At 45.2% G+C, this 12,986-nt stretch overlaps 1 protein-coding gene across 3 annotated transcripts in view; it reads left to right on the forward strand.

Annotated features, from left to right (window-relative positions):
- SETD5 (SET domain containing 5) overlaps positions 1-12,640 on the forward strand; it is a 60,760-nt gene extending 48,120 nt beyond the window's left edge. For all 3 annotated transcript variants that reach the window (XM_090148280.1, XM_031607161.2, XM_031607169.2), the window contains 6 exons: positions 167-223; positions 1,727-2,173; positions 3,794-4,080; positions 7,092-7,225; positions 10,137-10,210; positions 10,398-12,640. In XM_090148280.1, the coding sequence (XP_090004406.1) occupies positions 167-223; positions 1,727-2,173; positions 3,794-4,080; positions 7,092-7,225; positions 10,137-10,210; positions 10,398-10,997 (1,599 nt within the window). In that variant the 3' untranslated portion in view covers positions 10,998-12,640. The remainder of the gene's footprint in view (positions 1-166; positions 224-1,726; positions 2,174-3,793; positions 4,081-7,091; positions 7,226-10,136; positions 10,211-10,397) is intronic.
- The last annotated feature ends 346 nt before the right edge of the window (positions 12,641-12,986 follow it).

The following is a 12,986-nucleotide window of genomic DNA, read 5'->3' on the forward strand; positions in this document are numbered from 1 at the left end:
AGAAACCGCTGAACTTGACAGAGTTAGCATGAATTATGGGCCAGTTCCTGGGATAGCCTTTGCTTAGAGTAGCCACTGCTAACCTCTATGCTTGTTTTTAATTGACTTCATTTTGCTTCTTGAGTGCTCATCTATATGAATAACAAGATGCTTTCCCTCCCTTCAGAACGTATCCTCCCCTGAGAGTTCCCCTGCGCATAGACCTGAGTCCATGTCACCTGAGGTAGGTATCACTACCTCAGTTGTGTTCGAAATGAAGAGCATGTGTGCTAGTGTTTATTTGAGGCCTCAGTGAGATGGGAGGGGTGAGAAGTTTGGGGCTGTTGGGAACAAGGGTGGAACATTAGTTGTGATAAGACTGAGCAGGCTTTTCAGGATTATCACTAGAGAGAAAACAAAGCAAAATGAAATTAACTGAAGACGAATTATTCATTTGTTTGATTATTCGTTTGTTGACATTGGTAGGAAACAGGTTGTGTAAAGACCTGGTATACCTCAGTTACTGAGATATAGACAAGAGATGTGGGGTTGCTGGAAATAGCATCAGCCCCAGCCCAGGAAATGAGTGGTGTGTGATACTTAGTAAGTAGCAGCAAAATGACAACTGGGGAAGAAATAGGAAAGAGTTGGTTAATTAGACTAGCTTATGGAGGCAGAGTAGGGGCACCTGACCTGCCCTTTTCAGCCTTGATTTATGTCTTGTTCACTTGCAGTCTTAAAATGTTGAAGAGGCATGAGATAGTAGTACTTTATTTAGCTGCTGGCCTGTTGTGAAACACGAGGTGAAATAGTCTGAAACTGTTTCACAGTGGAAAATACACATTCATCTCTAGTGTGGCAGATTATTGGGGCTGTAAAACAAGAGGAAAAATACTTCAGCAGCTGCAGTAGGGCGGATCTGGTGCCTGGTGCTGCTGTGTTTTCACTAAGCACTGTAGTCCTGCAAAGAACATGAAGTCGTGTCAGTTATGTTCATTGTCTGAGATCTTGACGACACGGTGAAGGAGACCATCATTTATTCCTTTGCCTGGGAGGTTTTTGGCACTTAAAGTAGTAACATGGATATACCATTGTATCAGTGCCTAGTGTTCAGAAACTATGACAGTGCAAAGATGATGCCGTTACGCCTTTGTTAGAGAATGTAAAATGTAGAAATGCAGTATAAATTAAATGAATGGACTATTGTTAGAGATTGCTGAAAATGAGATGTGAAAACAACTGGTTTGGGGATTCTGGACATCATATTGTTAGGGAGTCAGTAGTGGTTGCCTTGGGGCATTCAAGAACTTGGCCAATAAAACAGCAAACGAACACCAAATCTCTTCTGTTTTCTCCTGAGAGTGAACCTAGCTAGCATGAACTGTTAATGTCAGCTCTGGGACATTTGGGGTGATCAAAGATGCTTTTTTTTTCCCTTTCATTGACTGGACAGGGATAATGCTGAGTCTTGCCCTCTGCTGCGTTAAGACTTTTAAAGGGAGAAAGGGCATCTTGTACTAGACAGCTAAACTGGATTACTATTTAGTCCCAGTCATTCCCTTCTAGAACAAACAGAACAGTGCCGCACAGTGTCAAAAGGGTGATTAAAAACAAAAAGCAGCTGGAAAGCAGGAAATTCGCATTGTACAGAATGTTTTCTGACTTAAGTTTCTCTCCCAATCCCTGCCTGATCCTGATCCTTTTCCTGACTTCCTACCCCATCCTATGGCCTTCCTGGATTTTGTAGCTCTGCCTCCGATCTGATGTGGATTCCAGTGCAAACACCTGCCCGGAACGGCCGTCGCTGCTCAGCTTTGGATCCTCTGATCTGGCTCCACAACCTTCCATAAACTCTACTTCAGAGACAAACTTCCCAGGAAAAAGTGGGGAAGCACAGATGCTGCTACGAAGCTCTGATCAGGCTTTTCGGACAGAGTTTAATTTAATGTATGCCTTTTCCCCATTGAACGCTATGCCACGTGTAGATGGCTTGTTGCGGGGATCTGCCTGTCTGGGCGACAGGAAGCCAGTGAACTCAGAAGCAGGATGCTGCAGCTCTCCTTCTGAAGGATATTTCAGCAGACATGAGTCAGGACTGCTTAAAGAGACAGCGCATGGATCCATGTCTCCCTGCAGCGAGAGGGCTTGTGAAGGCGTCCGATCTGCTCCCCAGAATCCACCACAAAGGAAGAAGGCAAGTATTCTTGTATGAGACATTCTAGGGCTGCAGAAATTCTTTCACGTGAGGAAGGCATGCAGGGAAAGATGAAGCTTTTTTTTTTTTTTGAGGAATATAACTAAAATAAACTTGGCAAGTAATCCAGGTGTCCAGTGCCTGGGCGGAATCAGTAAAGTGGTTAAAAGAAAGGGAGCTACCATTTAGACAAGATTCTGATGTGAGAGTTCGGGTGAGGGCTTCAAAATCACATCAGAAATACCTCTTCTGGGGAGCACAGAAAGGGAAGCGTAGTGCTGGTAGACTTCATAAACAGCTGTTAAAGAGAGGCAAGAGCCAGAGTAATAACAAAGTGCAAGTTGTTTTATTGGTGGAGGTGTAACTTGGAAGGAGAACCCAACATTTCGAAAGAAAATATGGGCTGTTTGCTGGAAAGGCTTAATAATATAGGAAGGTAGCACAGGAAAAGTAGGTGAAGATTGTTAGTAAACTTTAGCACTTTGAAACTAGAAGCATGGGAGTATTGTTTAATAGAAAGTGAGTACTGGTTTCTAGTAGTAAGCCAGTGATCCACAGGGAGCTAAAACTGAGGAGAAGTGATAATCAGACATTGCTGTGATAAAAACAGATACTGATAGGACAGATAAACATACACTTGTGCAGGTATTTATCAGTGCCTTACCCTGTGCTCAGACTTTTCTGGCAAGTATGGCAAGTTGGGTCAAGTCTCCAGGTGGCTGGAAGATCTTTTTTATGATTGATTTTTTTGGTTGCACTTATCTTAAAAACTTCATACATTGAGTTACTTTTGGAAATACCCTGTTCAGCACTTTAACATTGCAAAGATTTGTATGCAGACATTGAACTGTAGTTAAATTCTTCAGCAGTTTCCTTCTGTGAGTCTTTCATGAGGGACTATGCCTCATAATAAGGGGAGGCAGGCAGAAAGGTAAGCACTCAACTGGAAATACTTGTGTAGTTTTGGTCCTGCTGTCCTGTGATGCAAGACAGCATCATGGGATACTTTAATCTGTACCTTTTACAAATCTGAGACTGATTTGCACAAAATATATACCATCTTTATTAGAGGAATATAATTTACTTAAGTAATAATGTTGGAAGTGTGCAACACTGACTGCTGAACCACCATAGTGTGAACCTGCTCTAAGCAGGCTAGAATTCTGTGCTGAGCTCTGCCAAGTCACAGGTCCCCTACACAGTTCAGTGTGGCTGAAGTGGTACTGGTGAACAGGACTCTCTAAAAATCAGTTCAGTGAAGAAGGCTCTTATTCTCAGGTTTCTGAGATGTACAGGTGTACTGATATGCATTGTCTTATGTCACAAACCACGGAGTGCTGGAGAAGGTGAGAAGCAGTATGAAATTTCAGAAGCAAACCAGCCATGTATTTCTTCTGAAGTACCAGTTGTAAATGTGGGTAAGTGGGGCAGTGGTCCAAATTTGAATCATTTAGCTCTTTTTCCAGATTGCCTGCAGATTCAGGAAGATTTATAGTCCCAACGTAACTTCTAAAGTTTCATCTGCAAAGAGAAATAATTTTTAAAATGATGTGTAGGCATGTTCTTTCCCCTAACCTTGTCCCTTGCTTTCCCTGACTCATAGCTGCATTTTCCTTGCAGGTATCTCTACTAGAGTACCGCAAGAGGAAGCAGGAAGCCAAGGAGGGAGGCGATTCAGTGCGATGCACAGGGACTCCTACCCGGCAGGGCAGCAGTGGTTCTGGGACTGACACAGATGCCAGCAGCCTGCCAGGCTCTGTAGTACGAACCCCGTCCTCCCCACAAAGTGGCTTCTCCCCTTCTCATCCTTCCTTGCCTCATGTAGAGGACATCAGCCCGCCAGACTCAAGGGGGACTAGTTCCTCAGCATCACTCTGCAAATCCCAGGAGAACATCAGCAGCAGGTGGTGAGTGTTATCCTTCCGAGCAAGGCTCTGCAGAGATGAACCAAACTCCAGGGGGGGGAGGGAGGAGGGCATTTCTGTTGTTCTGTAATTGCAGTGGGATGGATTCTGTTGAGTGTCTTGGCATAGTTCTCTTTCTTAATTGCTAAACTGAAGAATACCAGCAGCCTTCTCAGCATGCCCTTTAGTTCTTAGTTTAGATATCAAAAATCTGCCTTGAAAGATGAAGTTAAACAGTTCTCTGTTCCACCAGTTTCCTTTTAAGGTCCCAAGTTTGAAGGACTTAACTTGTAATGAGAATTTAATCTAGGTCTAGGTTAAAAGGTCTTTTGTTGTTGAATTTCCACTCTGTTTTAGACGTATGTGAGACAAAGTTGGTCTTTTCAGAAAGGGAAAGCTGATGGAGCCCTCCGCAACCTCGCGTGTGAGAAGCAGGGACAGGGGAACAGCCTCAGCTTTCCTGTGCCTTGCACAAATAGGCTGCAGTTAGTTTGCCCAAAGTGTAACAAAATCTCCCTGGTGTGTTCCAGTGTGAAGATTTAACATGGGGAAAGTTTTCAAAGTTTTCAAAGACTTTTAATAGTAATGCCTGATCACCAAAATGAAAAACTGCTGTGCTGAAATGCAGAGTATTGAGTTGTATAGTCTGTACATATGGTCTGTATACGTGGTGATGGTTGGAATTTAGAATGTTCTGCTAGCTGGAGTGATGTAGTACAGTGGCTTTGCTGCCTTTTATTCATGGTCTGTTTGTGGAGAGTGCAGGTGTACAGGCGTGCCATTTGTAGCACTCACTTGGCACATGTGCAGCTGTGTCACTGCTTGTGCCATGGCAGGGTGTGGGAAGATAAAAAAAGAGGCTGAGCGGTGCTGAAGACTGCAAGAAATGTGAGGTGCATAGTATCTGAGAAACATTGGTTTGGATGAATTTACAGGAATCATAAGATGTGCTTTCTTCCTTTTTACAGACCTTCCCCACCCCAAATATCCACACTCTTCCAGTGAAAATTTAAGAGAAATCATTTATCTTGCGATAGCACTCTGTCTACCTGCTGACCTTCTGCCAGGAGTCAGGACTGACAGCAGCTGGGACAGGCAGCTGATGATTAGTTCATGATTATTTTGTGGAAGTGTTGTTATCACCTGCCCTTTTCCTCCCATGCCACCTTTTTCTGCCAGCAAAAAGGTGAAAGAAAAATCCAGCTGAATGGGAAAAAAGTCTTAGTTGGAGATGAAGTGTCTGTGGTAACCTTGCTCCAGCATGGGGCTTTCTGTTCTGTTTGCTTCATCTGCTTCCCCTCAGCAGATGCTCTGGCTTCAGTTTATCACATGATTTCAAGAGTTGTGGGATTCAATATGATATTGTCGTAGGACTCTGAATATAAAAGTTGAAGCCATGCTGATGTGTTTTGAAATAGGATTAAGCAGCTGTGCTGCCTTTTTTTTTTTTTTTAATCCCTGTTCTTCTGTCTTTTAATGATCAAGGCTAACAATCTTACAGTCCCCTTCCACTTGAAAAAGAAACAGGTATTAGAAGCTGCATGTTACAGAGTTAAACTTGCAAACCAGTCTCATCTTTAACTCTGGGCGCTTACATTTCTGATACATTTCCAGACATTCACACTAGTGTAATACAAGGGAAGAAGAAAATGGTGGGATCTAAAATTTCATGCCTTAATTTTCATTTGTCCGGATTTTTGCTGAATTCTACACTATTTACCAATAGCTTTCATTTAAAAAAAATTAAGTTTCTGTCTCTTTCAGTTGCCAAGATACAGCCATCACAATGTAAACAGATGTGCTGCTGCCCAGTAAACCCAGCCTTGCAGAAAACTGTCTCCAGCAAAACAATAGCAGCAACGAAGGTGTGAATTCACCCCCTCACCCCATTCACCTCCATGAGGTGTGAACTGTGGCCCCTTCTCCCTTCTGCTTCAGTGAGGGGTGAACTTCAATATCTGGGCTATTAAATAAATTTTTAAAAGCTAATGTAAAGCACAGTTTTTAATATATCTTTAAAAATATATATTAAATACAGGACATACATTCTTAGACTGCATATTTGCATGATATGCAGTATGTTTGATGTAATGTTTGAATATAATCATATAATATTTGGGCGTTTTTAGGGCACACATTTTTCAGTGTCTGGGATAAGGCATCATGAATCCCTGATGGAAGTTTTTACAGGTTAAAACATATAACATTAAAGAGATTTGGATGGTCCAGTGCGTGGTAGGTGCGTGGCAGGGAGCTGGGGTGTGTCAGTGGCTCTGCTTCTGTAGATTGGCTTTAGGAAAGCCACTTCACTTCTGTTTTCCAGCTTTAGACCAAATGCTTGTAACAAATGACGAAATGAGGTCTAGCACCAATCTTGAGAGTTTTTACACAAAATAAATGGGACAAAGTAGCAGTAATGGACAGAATGATCACAGTAGCTCTGCTCCAGGAACAGTGCATTATCTGACTACTATGTTGACATTTTATTATCATAAGATGCTGGTTTTCCTTCTTTTTAGTTTGAATAAAAGTAATCTGTGTAAAATAACTACACATAATTTTAAGACAACAACAGGTTTTCAGAATGCTGTTGAATCTTGGAACAACTTTCTGGGACAGAGTGTCCTGTAATCAGGTGATCTACTGAGCTGAATGTTTATAGCATACTTCTGATAAAAGATCTTGTTTTTCTCAGGGCAGCATTATCATAGTAGCCAGTGATGAAGAGTCTAAAATTCCACAGGAGCTTATCTGTGTTGCAAAAGCAGTGCAGAATTTTATTATTCCTCCTCTGTCTTAGAGAGCTGGTATTCTCTGATCCCTCCATTCCATGGTATATGTTTGCAGCTGCAGTGACTTCATATCAGTGAATTTCAGTAGAAATCTTTGAGACTTCAAAGACAAACCTATCTTGTAAATACACCCAGGACCCCCCCAGCCCCCTTGTGCATTGGTCACATTGGTTTCAACTGTGTAACAGCAGTCCTCAGCCGTTACTGTTTTTTTTGTTGCAGGATGGTCCCAACGTCAGTGGAGAGGCTTCGAGAGGGCCGAGGTATACTTGAGAAGGTGCTACGAAGTGGTGCAAAGGTATCCCAGAGAAATGAATCCTCACCTACCTGTGACAGCGCTGTTGAGAGAGATGCAGGTAGGAGGAGCTTCTGAGTTCCTTGTTGGTGGGGAAATGATGGGCTCACCTTTGTAACCTTGCCTATGAAGTCGTTTGTACCTTCATCTCTAGTATCACCAATGCCTGATAAAGGCCTTCTGCAAACCATACTCTGTTACTCGGATGATATTGCCTGAGCCTGTAAACATCTCCTGTTAGACCTGGAAAGTGTCCAGTTCTATCCAGAGTTTGGATTCAAGATCACCTGTATTTTGGCTCTGGCAGTGACAGCTTCTTTGCCCTTGGATAGATGAGTTAACTGGCATTGCCTCAATTGTACCTGTGTACTGGGAATATGAGGGTATTCTAGTACCCTAGTACCCTTAATAATTCTAGTTGGCTGAACATCCAAATAAATGTATCACTTGCTAAAATGCATGTTTGCTTCAGGCAGGGGTAAGAGCTAATGTAGCTTCCATACCTTACCTCATCTTTGTTTTGAAGTTACTTGATTCCTTGAGTTGTGATGCTTGTCAGTTTTGTGAGATAAACTTAATCACTGAGATGAACTCAGTTCTGCCTTGCTGTTCCTTCCTTCTGTGACTTAATGGGTTGTTCTCACTGAGTAGCACACAGGGTCAATGAGTGCTTGTGACATGAGCTGAACTTACATCCCTCTGTTATCCACTCAGGATTAAAGGTCAGATGTGACTTCCTGTAAGGTGGGCAGATCACTTTATCATTGCCCGATTTCTTAGCTGTGATATGGAGTTATTTGTCTTCTATTTACAGTCCCATTGAATATGATTGCAGTTTTTCCTAACAGATAGTGCCCAGTATGTAACAGAACCCTGCTCTCCCTTGTGATTTATGATGATGGATCATCATGTTTAAATAACTTAGTCTGTATTGTATTGATCTCTGCTTCTTCACTGTTGAGAACTATTAAGGACTCTCTCACTGATATGGTTATAGCTTGCTGATGATCTGTAGTAGGGATCTGGATCTCTCTGCAACATCTCCTTTCGATGCATTTTCTTCATGTAGTCTTAAGAGATTCTCTTTGGACTTGTCAAAAATGCCAGTGATTTAATGGAACCCAACTGTAGTTCTCTTTCGTGTCTTTCTCATTCAAATGGAGGTGGAAAAGAAGCACTTCTCACTCCTACTTTGTGTCCTTCTTCCTTGTGCAGATATTAAGAAATCGTAGAGGGAAGCATTGGCCACTTTGTCTGGTTAAGATTGCATAAAGCAAATTCAGGAAAGTTTACAGTTTATTCATCTTCTGTAATTTAGACTCTCTAGGTAGCCTTCACTCCCCAAGGATTATTTTGTGTGTAAACACTGCGTCTAATATCTGCAGCACTGTTTATGTAATTGGCCTTTTAAGAAACAATTTCTTCTGGAATCTTTAGATTTCTTCTGATTCAACTTCTGATCTCCTGGCTTGAATAGTTAGTCTCTTCTGTGCAAGACTGCTTAACAAAACATGCCTTGACTGCAATCTTTGCCTTTCTGCAGTGCGGTACTCAGAATGTCACCCGCAGCAAACAGCTACTCGGTGCTTTGGATGTGGTTTCAGGAAATGGAAGGTGCCACAGGATATATGGTGGAAGCTTCTTGTATCAGCCTCTGTGCAGGTCTTGTGCCCAGGGGAAAGATGTCTGATCCTCAACAGCAGAGAAGACAATTCCATCCAGGTTCCTGTTCGGCTGTGCCAGCAACCATGATGTAGCACAGGACAACAACCACAACAAAGCCATGGGCACTGCTGGCACTGATGCTCATGCCAGTGCATCTGGTACAAAGCCAGACCTGCCTGGCAGACATACAGAGCAGACTAATGCAGCGTGTCCTGTTTCAGGACTGAGAGACATCTGTCATGTAAATTTGATACTAACACCAACACTATTTCACCAAGGCATTTCAAACGCTGCTGCTGAGAATCCCTGAGATGCTGCGGATAAACAGCTCCATCTCATCAGACTGCAACATCATAAATCTGATGTGAAATCTTCTGGTCCCACTGGTTTCCCTCTCTTCAAAACAAAGCATGATCACTTGCTAAATCCCATGGTTATAGTAGTGGCAACAGACAAACACACAGGTCAGAGTGACTGGGTCACTTGCTGAACTTACTTCTTGTCTGTCTCAGTTGAGGTTCAGTTATTTGCTGGGACAAAAAATTCACTTGCTCTCTAGGATCAGGGCGTTGGAAGGGCTTGCTAAGAAAAAGGTTATTCCTTTTTCTCTCTCATGTAGCAATGATGCATCAGTGCTGCTGATACCTTTTCGCCATCTTGGTCAGCATTTTCTGAAATCTAAGAGTAAGCTGGTTTGGAGCAGCCCGCTGGGTTCTAAAGCATGTTCCCCAGCATGGCAGCAGAGGTGCAATCAGCCTTGGCAGCGTGGGACTTCAGTCTTGGGCAGTGCCTGGATCTGCCTTTGAGGAGAGCCAGTGGCAGGAGCCTGCTGACAGCCCATCTAAAAAGGGGTAGTTTTATTTCTCCAGCTGTAACTATAGCCAGTGAGGATTCCTATGGCCAAAATTGAGTGGAGAACTGCTGAGTCCTTAGAAACTGTCTTCTGCCTCTTGTGTCATTCTGGAAAGCCCCAGGAGCATGCGCAGCCCGTGAGCTGTCACTGATGCAGCCATTCAGATAAGCTGGGTCAAGACAAGTGAGCTTTGCACTAAACCAGAATCAGTGTAAGGGAAGCAGCAGTGCCTAATGTGTGTGACTGTTGTGAGTCACGTGAATGTTTACAACTGCCTTCTGTTAGGATTCTTCAGCTTCCAAAAGGCCGCTGACTGGAGGAAGCCACTCTGCTCTCAGCTGTAGCTGGAGGCAGAACAAGACAGCTGCAGCTTGCAGGTGTCACTTGAGAGGGAAGTGTGGTGACCTCAGTCCAGGGGTGAAGTGTAACACGTTGCCTGTGCTGTGCATTGCAGATACAGCAGGAGGAGACACTCCAGAAGCCCACAAAGGACCAGCAGTTTACAGTCCTTCTCGATACAGCTACCAGGTAAATTCTGCCATTTGTTATCTGCCCATTCAGAATTAAAGCTTTAGACAGCATTAGCAGGAAGGAAGCTGTATTGAGCTGTCAGTTATTCCCAGTCCTGATGTACTAAGCAACTAGAGTATGATGAGGTAGGAAATAGGGAATTGTGTCTGATGTCTTTTCTTTTTTCTCCCACCAACATGTTCAGCTCCTGCAGTCTGACAGTCCCCAGGCAGAGTCGCAGACCCTTCTCCAGCAGAGTTCCTCCCCGTACAGAGGACACCTGACTCCTTCTCCTGGCTACAGCTACCGAGCGGCAGCACAGAGGACAGGACACAGCCTCTCCCACAGTTCCTCAGAAACATCCCTCTCCTCTTCCTCGTATTCCAGCCCTGCCCACTTGGTTTCCACAGACTCCTCTGCCCTGTTTGCAGGGAATTCGGGGTATTACAGCAGCCAGCAGCATTCTGGCAGTGCCGGCAGCAGCCTCCTGAAGAAGAGCTGCCCAGCTGCTGCCAGCCCAGCACAGCAAATGGCGGTGGACTCTCTTTCCTCAGAGTCTGGCTCTCAGCCCTGCACAGGAGCGTCCAGCTCCACCTCAGCCCCCCAAAGCTCTAGGTCACTACAGTCAGACTTGCGGACTATCAGCCTAGCGAGCTCTGGGCAGTCAGTTCTCTACCAGGGCTCCCGGGGGGCGGTGATTTCCAGTGCACAACACTACCCACACCGAGGGGGCAGCAGCGTCCATCAGTACAGACTGCAGCAGATTCAAGGTTCTGGAGTAAAGACTCAAACAGGACTTTCCTAGGGCTGCTTGGACTCCAGGAGGAACAAAACTGCCCATAGCTCCTTCCAGTTACCTCTGGAAGTGGCTCCTGGGCCGGTGTTGGGAGGTCGCACCCGAGGCTGGGTGCCGGGGGTCAGAGGCTGAGGTCTGAATGCACGGGTGAGATTTGTGAGCAGTATTGGCCTCTGGCCTTGCATGAGAAAGCAGATTTCTCTGAGGCAGAGACTGTAGCAAAGCTGTTCCCTGATGTGTGAGTACATTGCAAAAGGAAAAAAAAAAAAAAGAAAAAAAAAAAAGCAAATGGTTCAAGTGCAATGACTGTGGTGCAGCCTCTGTCTCTTGTCCGTGCCCATGGCCATAGTCACTCATGCAGTACGGACATCTTTTTTGATACAAATGCAGTTTAAAGAAATCATTGGGGAAGTTTAACTCCAATCCCAAAGCTCTCTTTATAGGTCAGGTTCTCAGTGCGTTCTGGGGAGGGCTTTAATCCGTTACGATCATTCCAGTCACAAGCAGATGAGTGCACACTGCTGCCTTGGGCCGGGCGACGGCTGCTGCAGTCAGAGCATTTCCAGGACGAGTCTCCACCGATGTGAACGAGCAGCAGGGAGTGGGAGCAGGGAGTGTGAGCGTGTGTGCCCATTGCTGCAGAGGAGCTGGGATGTGCTGTCACTGCGTTGGGCGCAGGGCTGGGAGGGGTGGAGGGGTCTGACTGGTGGTGCAGACACGCTGGGGTCAGGGACCCCACCGAGCCACGCAGTGGCAATGCTGTGGTGTGCTGGGGGCTGGCAGAGGGCTGAGCAGCTGCCAGGAGGGTCATGGTGCTGGGTCAGGGCTGCGACGTGCCGGGGGGACCTCTGTGTGTGGGTGGCACATGGGATGGATGTCCCTCCCACCTGTCTGCCGAGCGGGGCAGAGCCAGCCCGAGCACAGTGCGCTGTCTGCTCGATTCCATAAGATTGCCAGCTTCTTTCTCACTTGTTTACTGTAATATCGGGCGTGTTTTTATTTATCTAATTTTATATTCAGTTATAACCATAGTAGGTTAGCTAATATACGACAGGTGTCATCCCTGGTGCTGCAGTGGAACTTCTCCTTTCTCTTGGATAACATGATGCTGTGAGTCTGTCTCCCCCGTCTTTTCAGATGCACAGTCTTCTTCCTTTTTTTTTTTTTTTTCTTTTTCTTTTTTAGGACTGTTACAGGTTTCTCTAATTCACAATTGAAATCAGGTGTTTGTTCAACCTAGGGGAGACTTTTAAAATATTGAATCAAAGAGTTAACTTTCTCACACTGTCTGGCTGTGAGCATGTTGGGATGGAACTTGTCACCCTGCAGTTGGGTGTCTGTATACTGTATAAAATTAGGTGTAAACTTCGCTCGGCTTAGCCCTGGGTGTGCAGCCTCCCCTTCCATGCTACGAGCAGCACGGGGCAGGCAGGCTCTGCCCTGCAGGGCGGCAGGAGGGGGCCGGGGGAGCTCCGTGCCCAGGCACCGGCATCTCTGGTCACAGCGGGGCAGGAGGGAGGGACCCTGGAAAGCTCTTGGAAAGGTGGGGGCTGTAGCTTCTTACTCTAGTGGAGTTTTTACACCGTGCTGTAACATTTGAACTTTCACAAGAGATGTAATAATTTTGATAATAAAAATACTTAACTCGAAAACCAGCGTTTCTGAAATTCCCTGCTTTTCCCACCGCCCTGAGTGCTGTGCAGGTGTGTGTTGGTGTTCCCAGCTGCCTCCTGCAGGGCGGCTGTGCGATGCGGCTCCCGCTCCTTCCCAACTTTGTGCTCCCTTCTGTGCCCGTATTTCAACCAAAGTCAGGTGCTGTGCTGCACTGGGGAGCCCCAGTTGTTGAGGAGAGGGCAGTTCCCAGAGGTTCCTGGCTGTGAAAAATGTTCTGTGCTGAGCTTGGTAAGAGGACAAAAGCCACGTTTGGGGAAGAGGCCATTGGTGGGGGATTGTCCCAGCATTACCTTCTTCAGAGCCCGTTTTGGGGCTTTTGTTTGG

Source organism: Phasianus colchicus, chromosome 11 (genome assembly GCF_987193195.1).
Source record: "Phasianus colchicus chromosome 11, bPhaCol1.hap1.1, whole genome shotgun sequence".
In the NCBI taxonomy this organism is placed as follows: Eukaryota; Metazoa; Chordata; class Aves; order Galliformes; family Phasianidae; genus Phasianus; species Phasianus colchicus.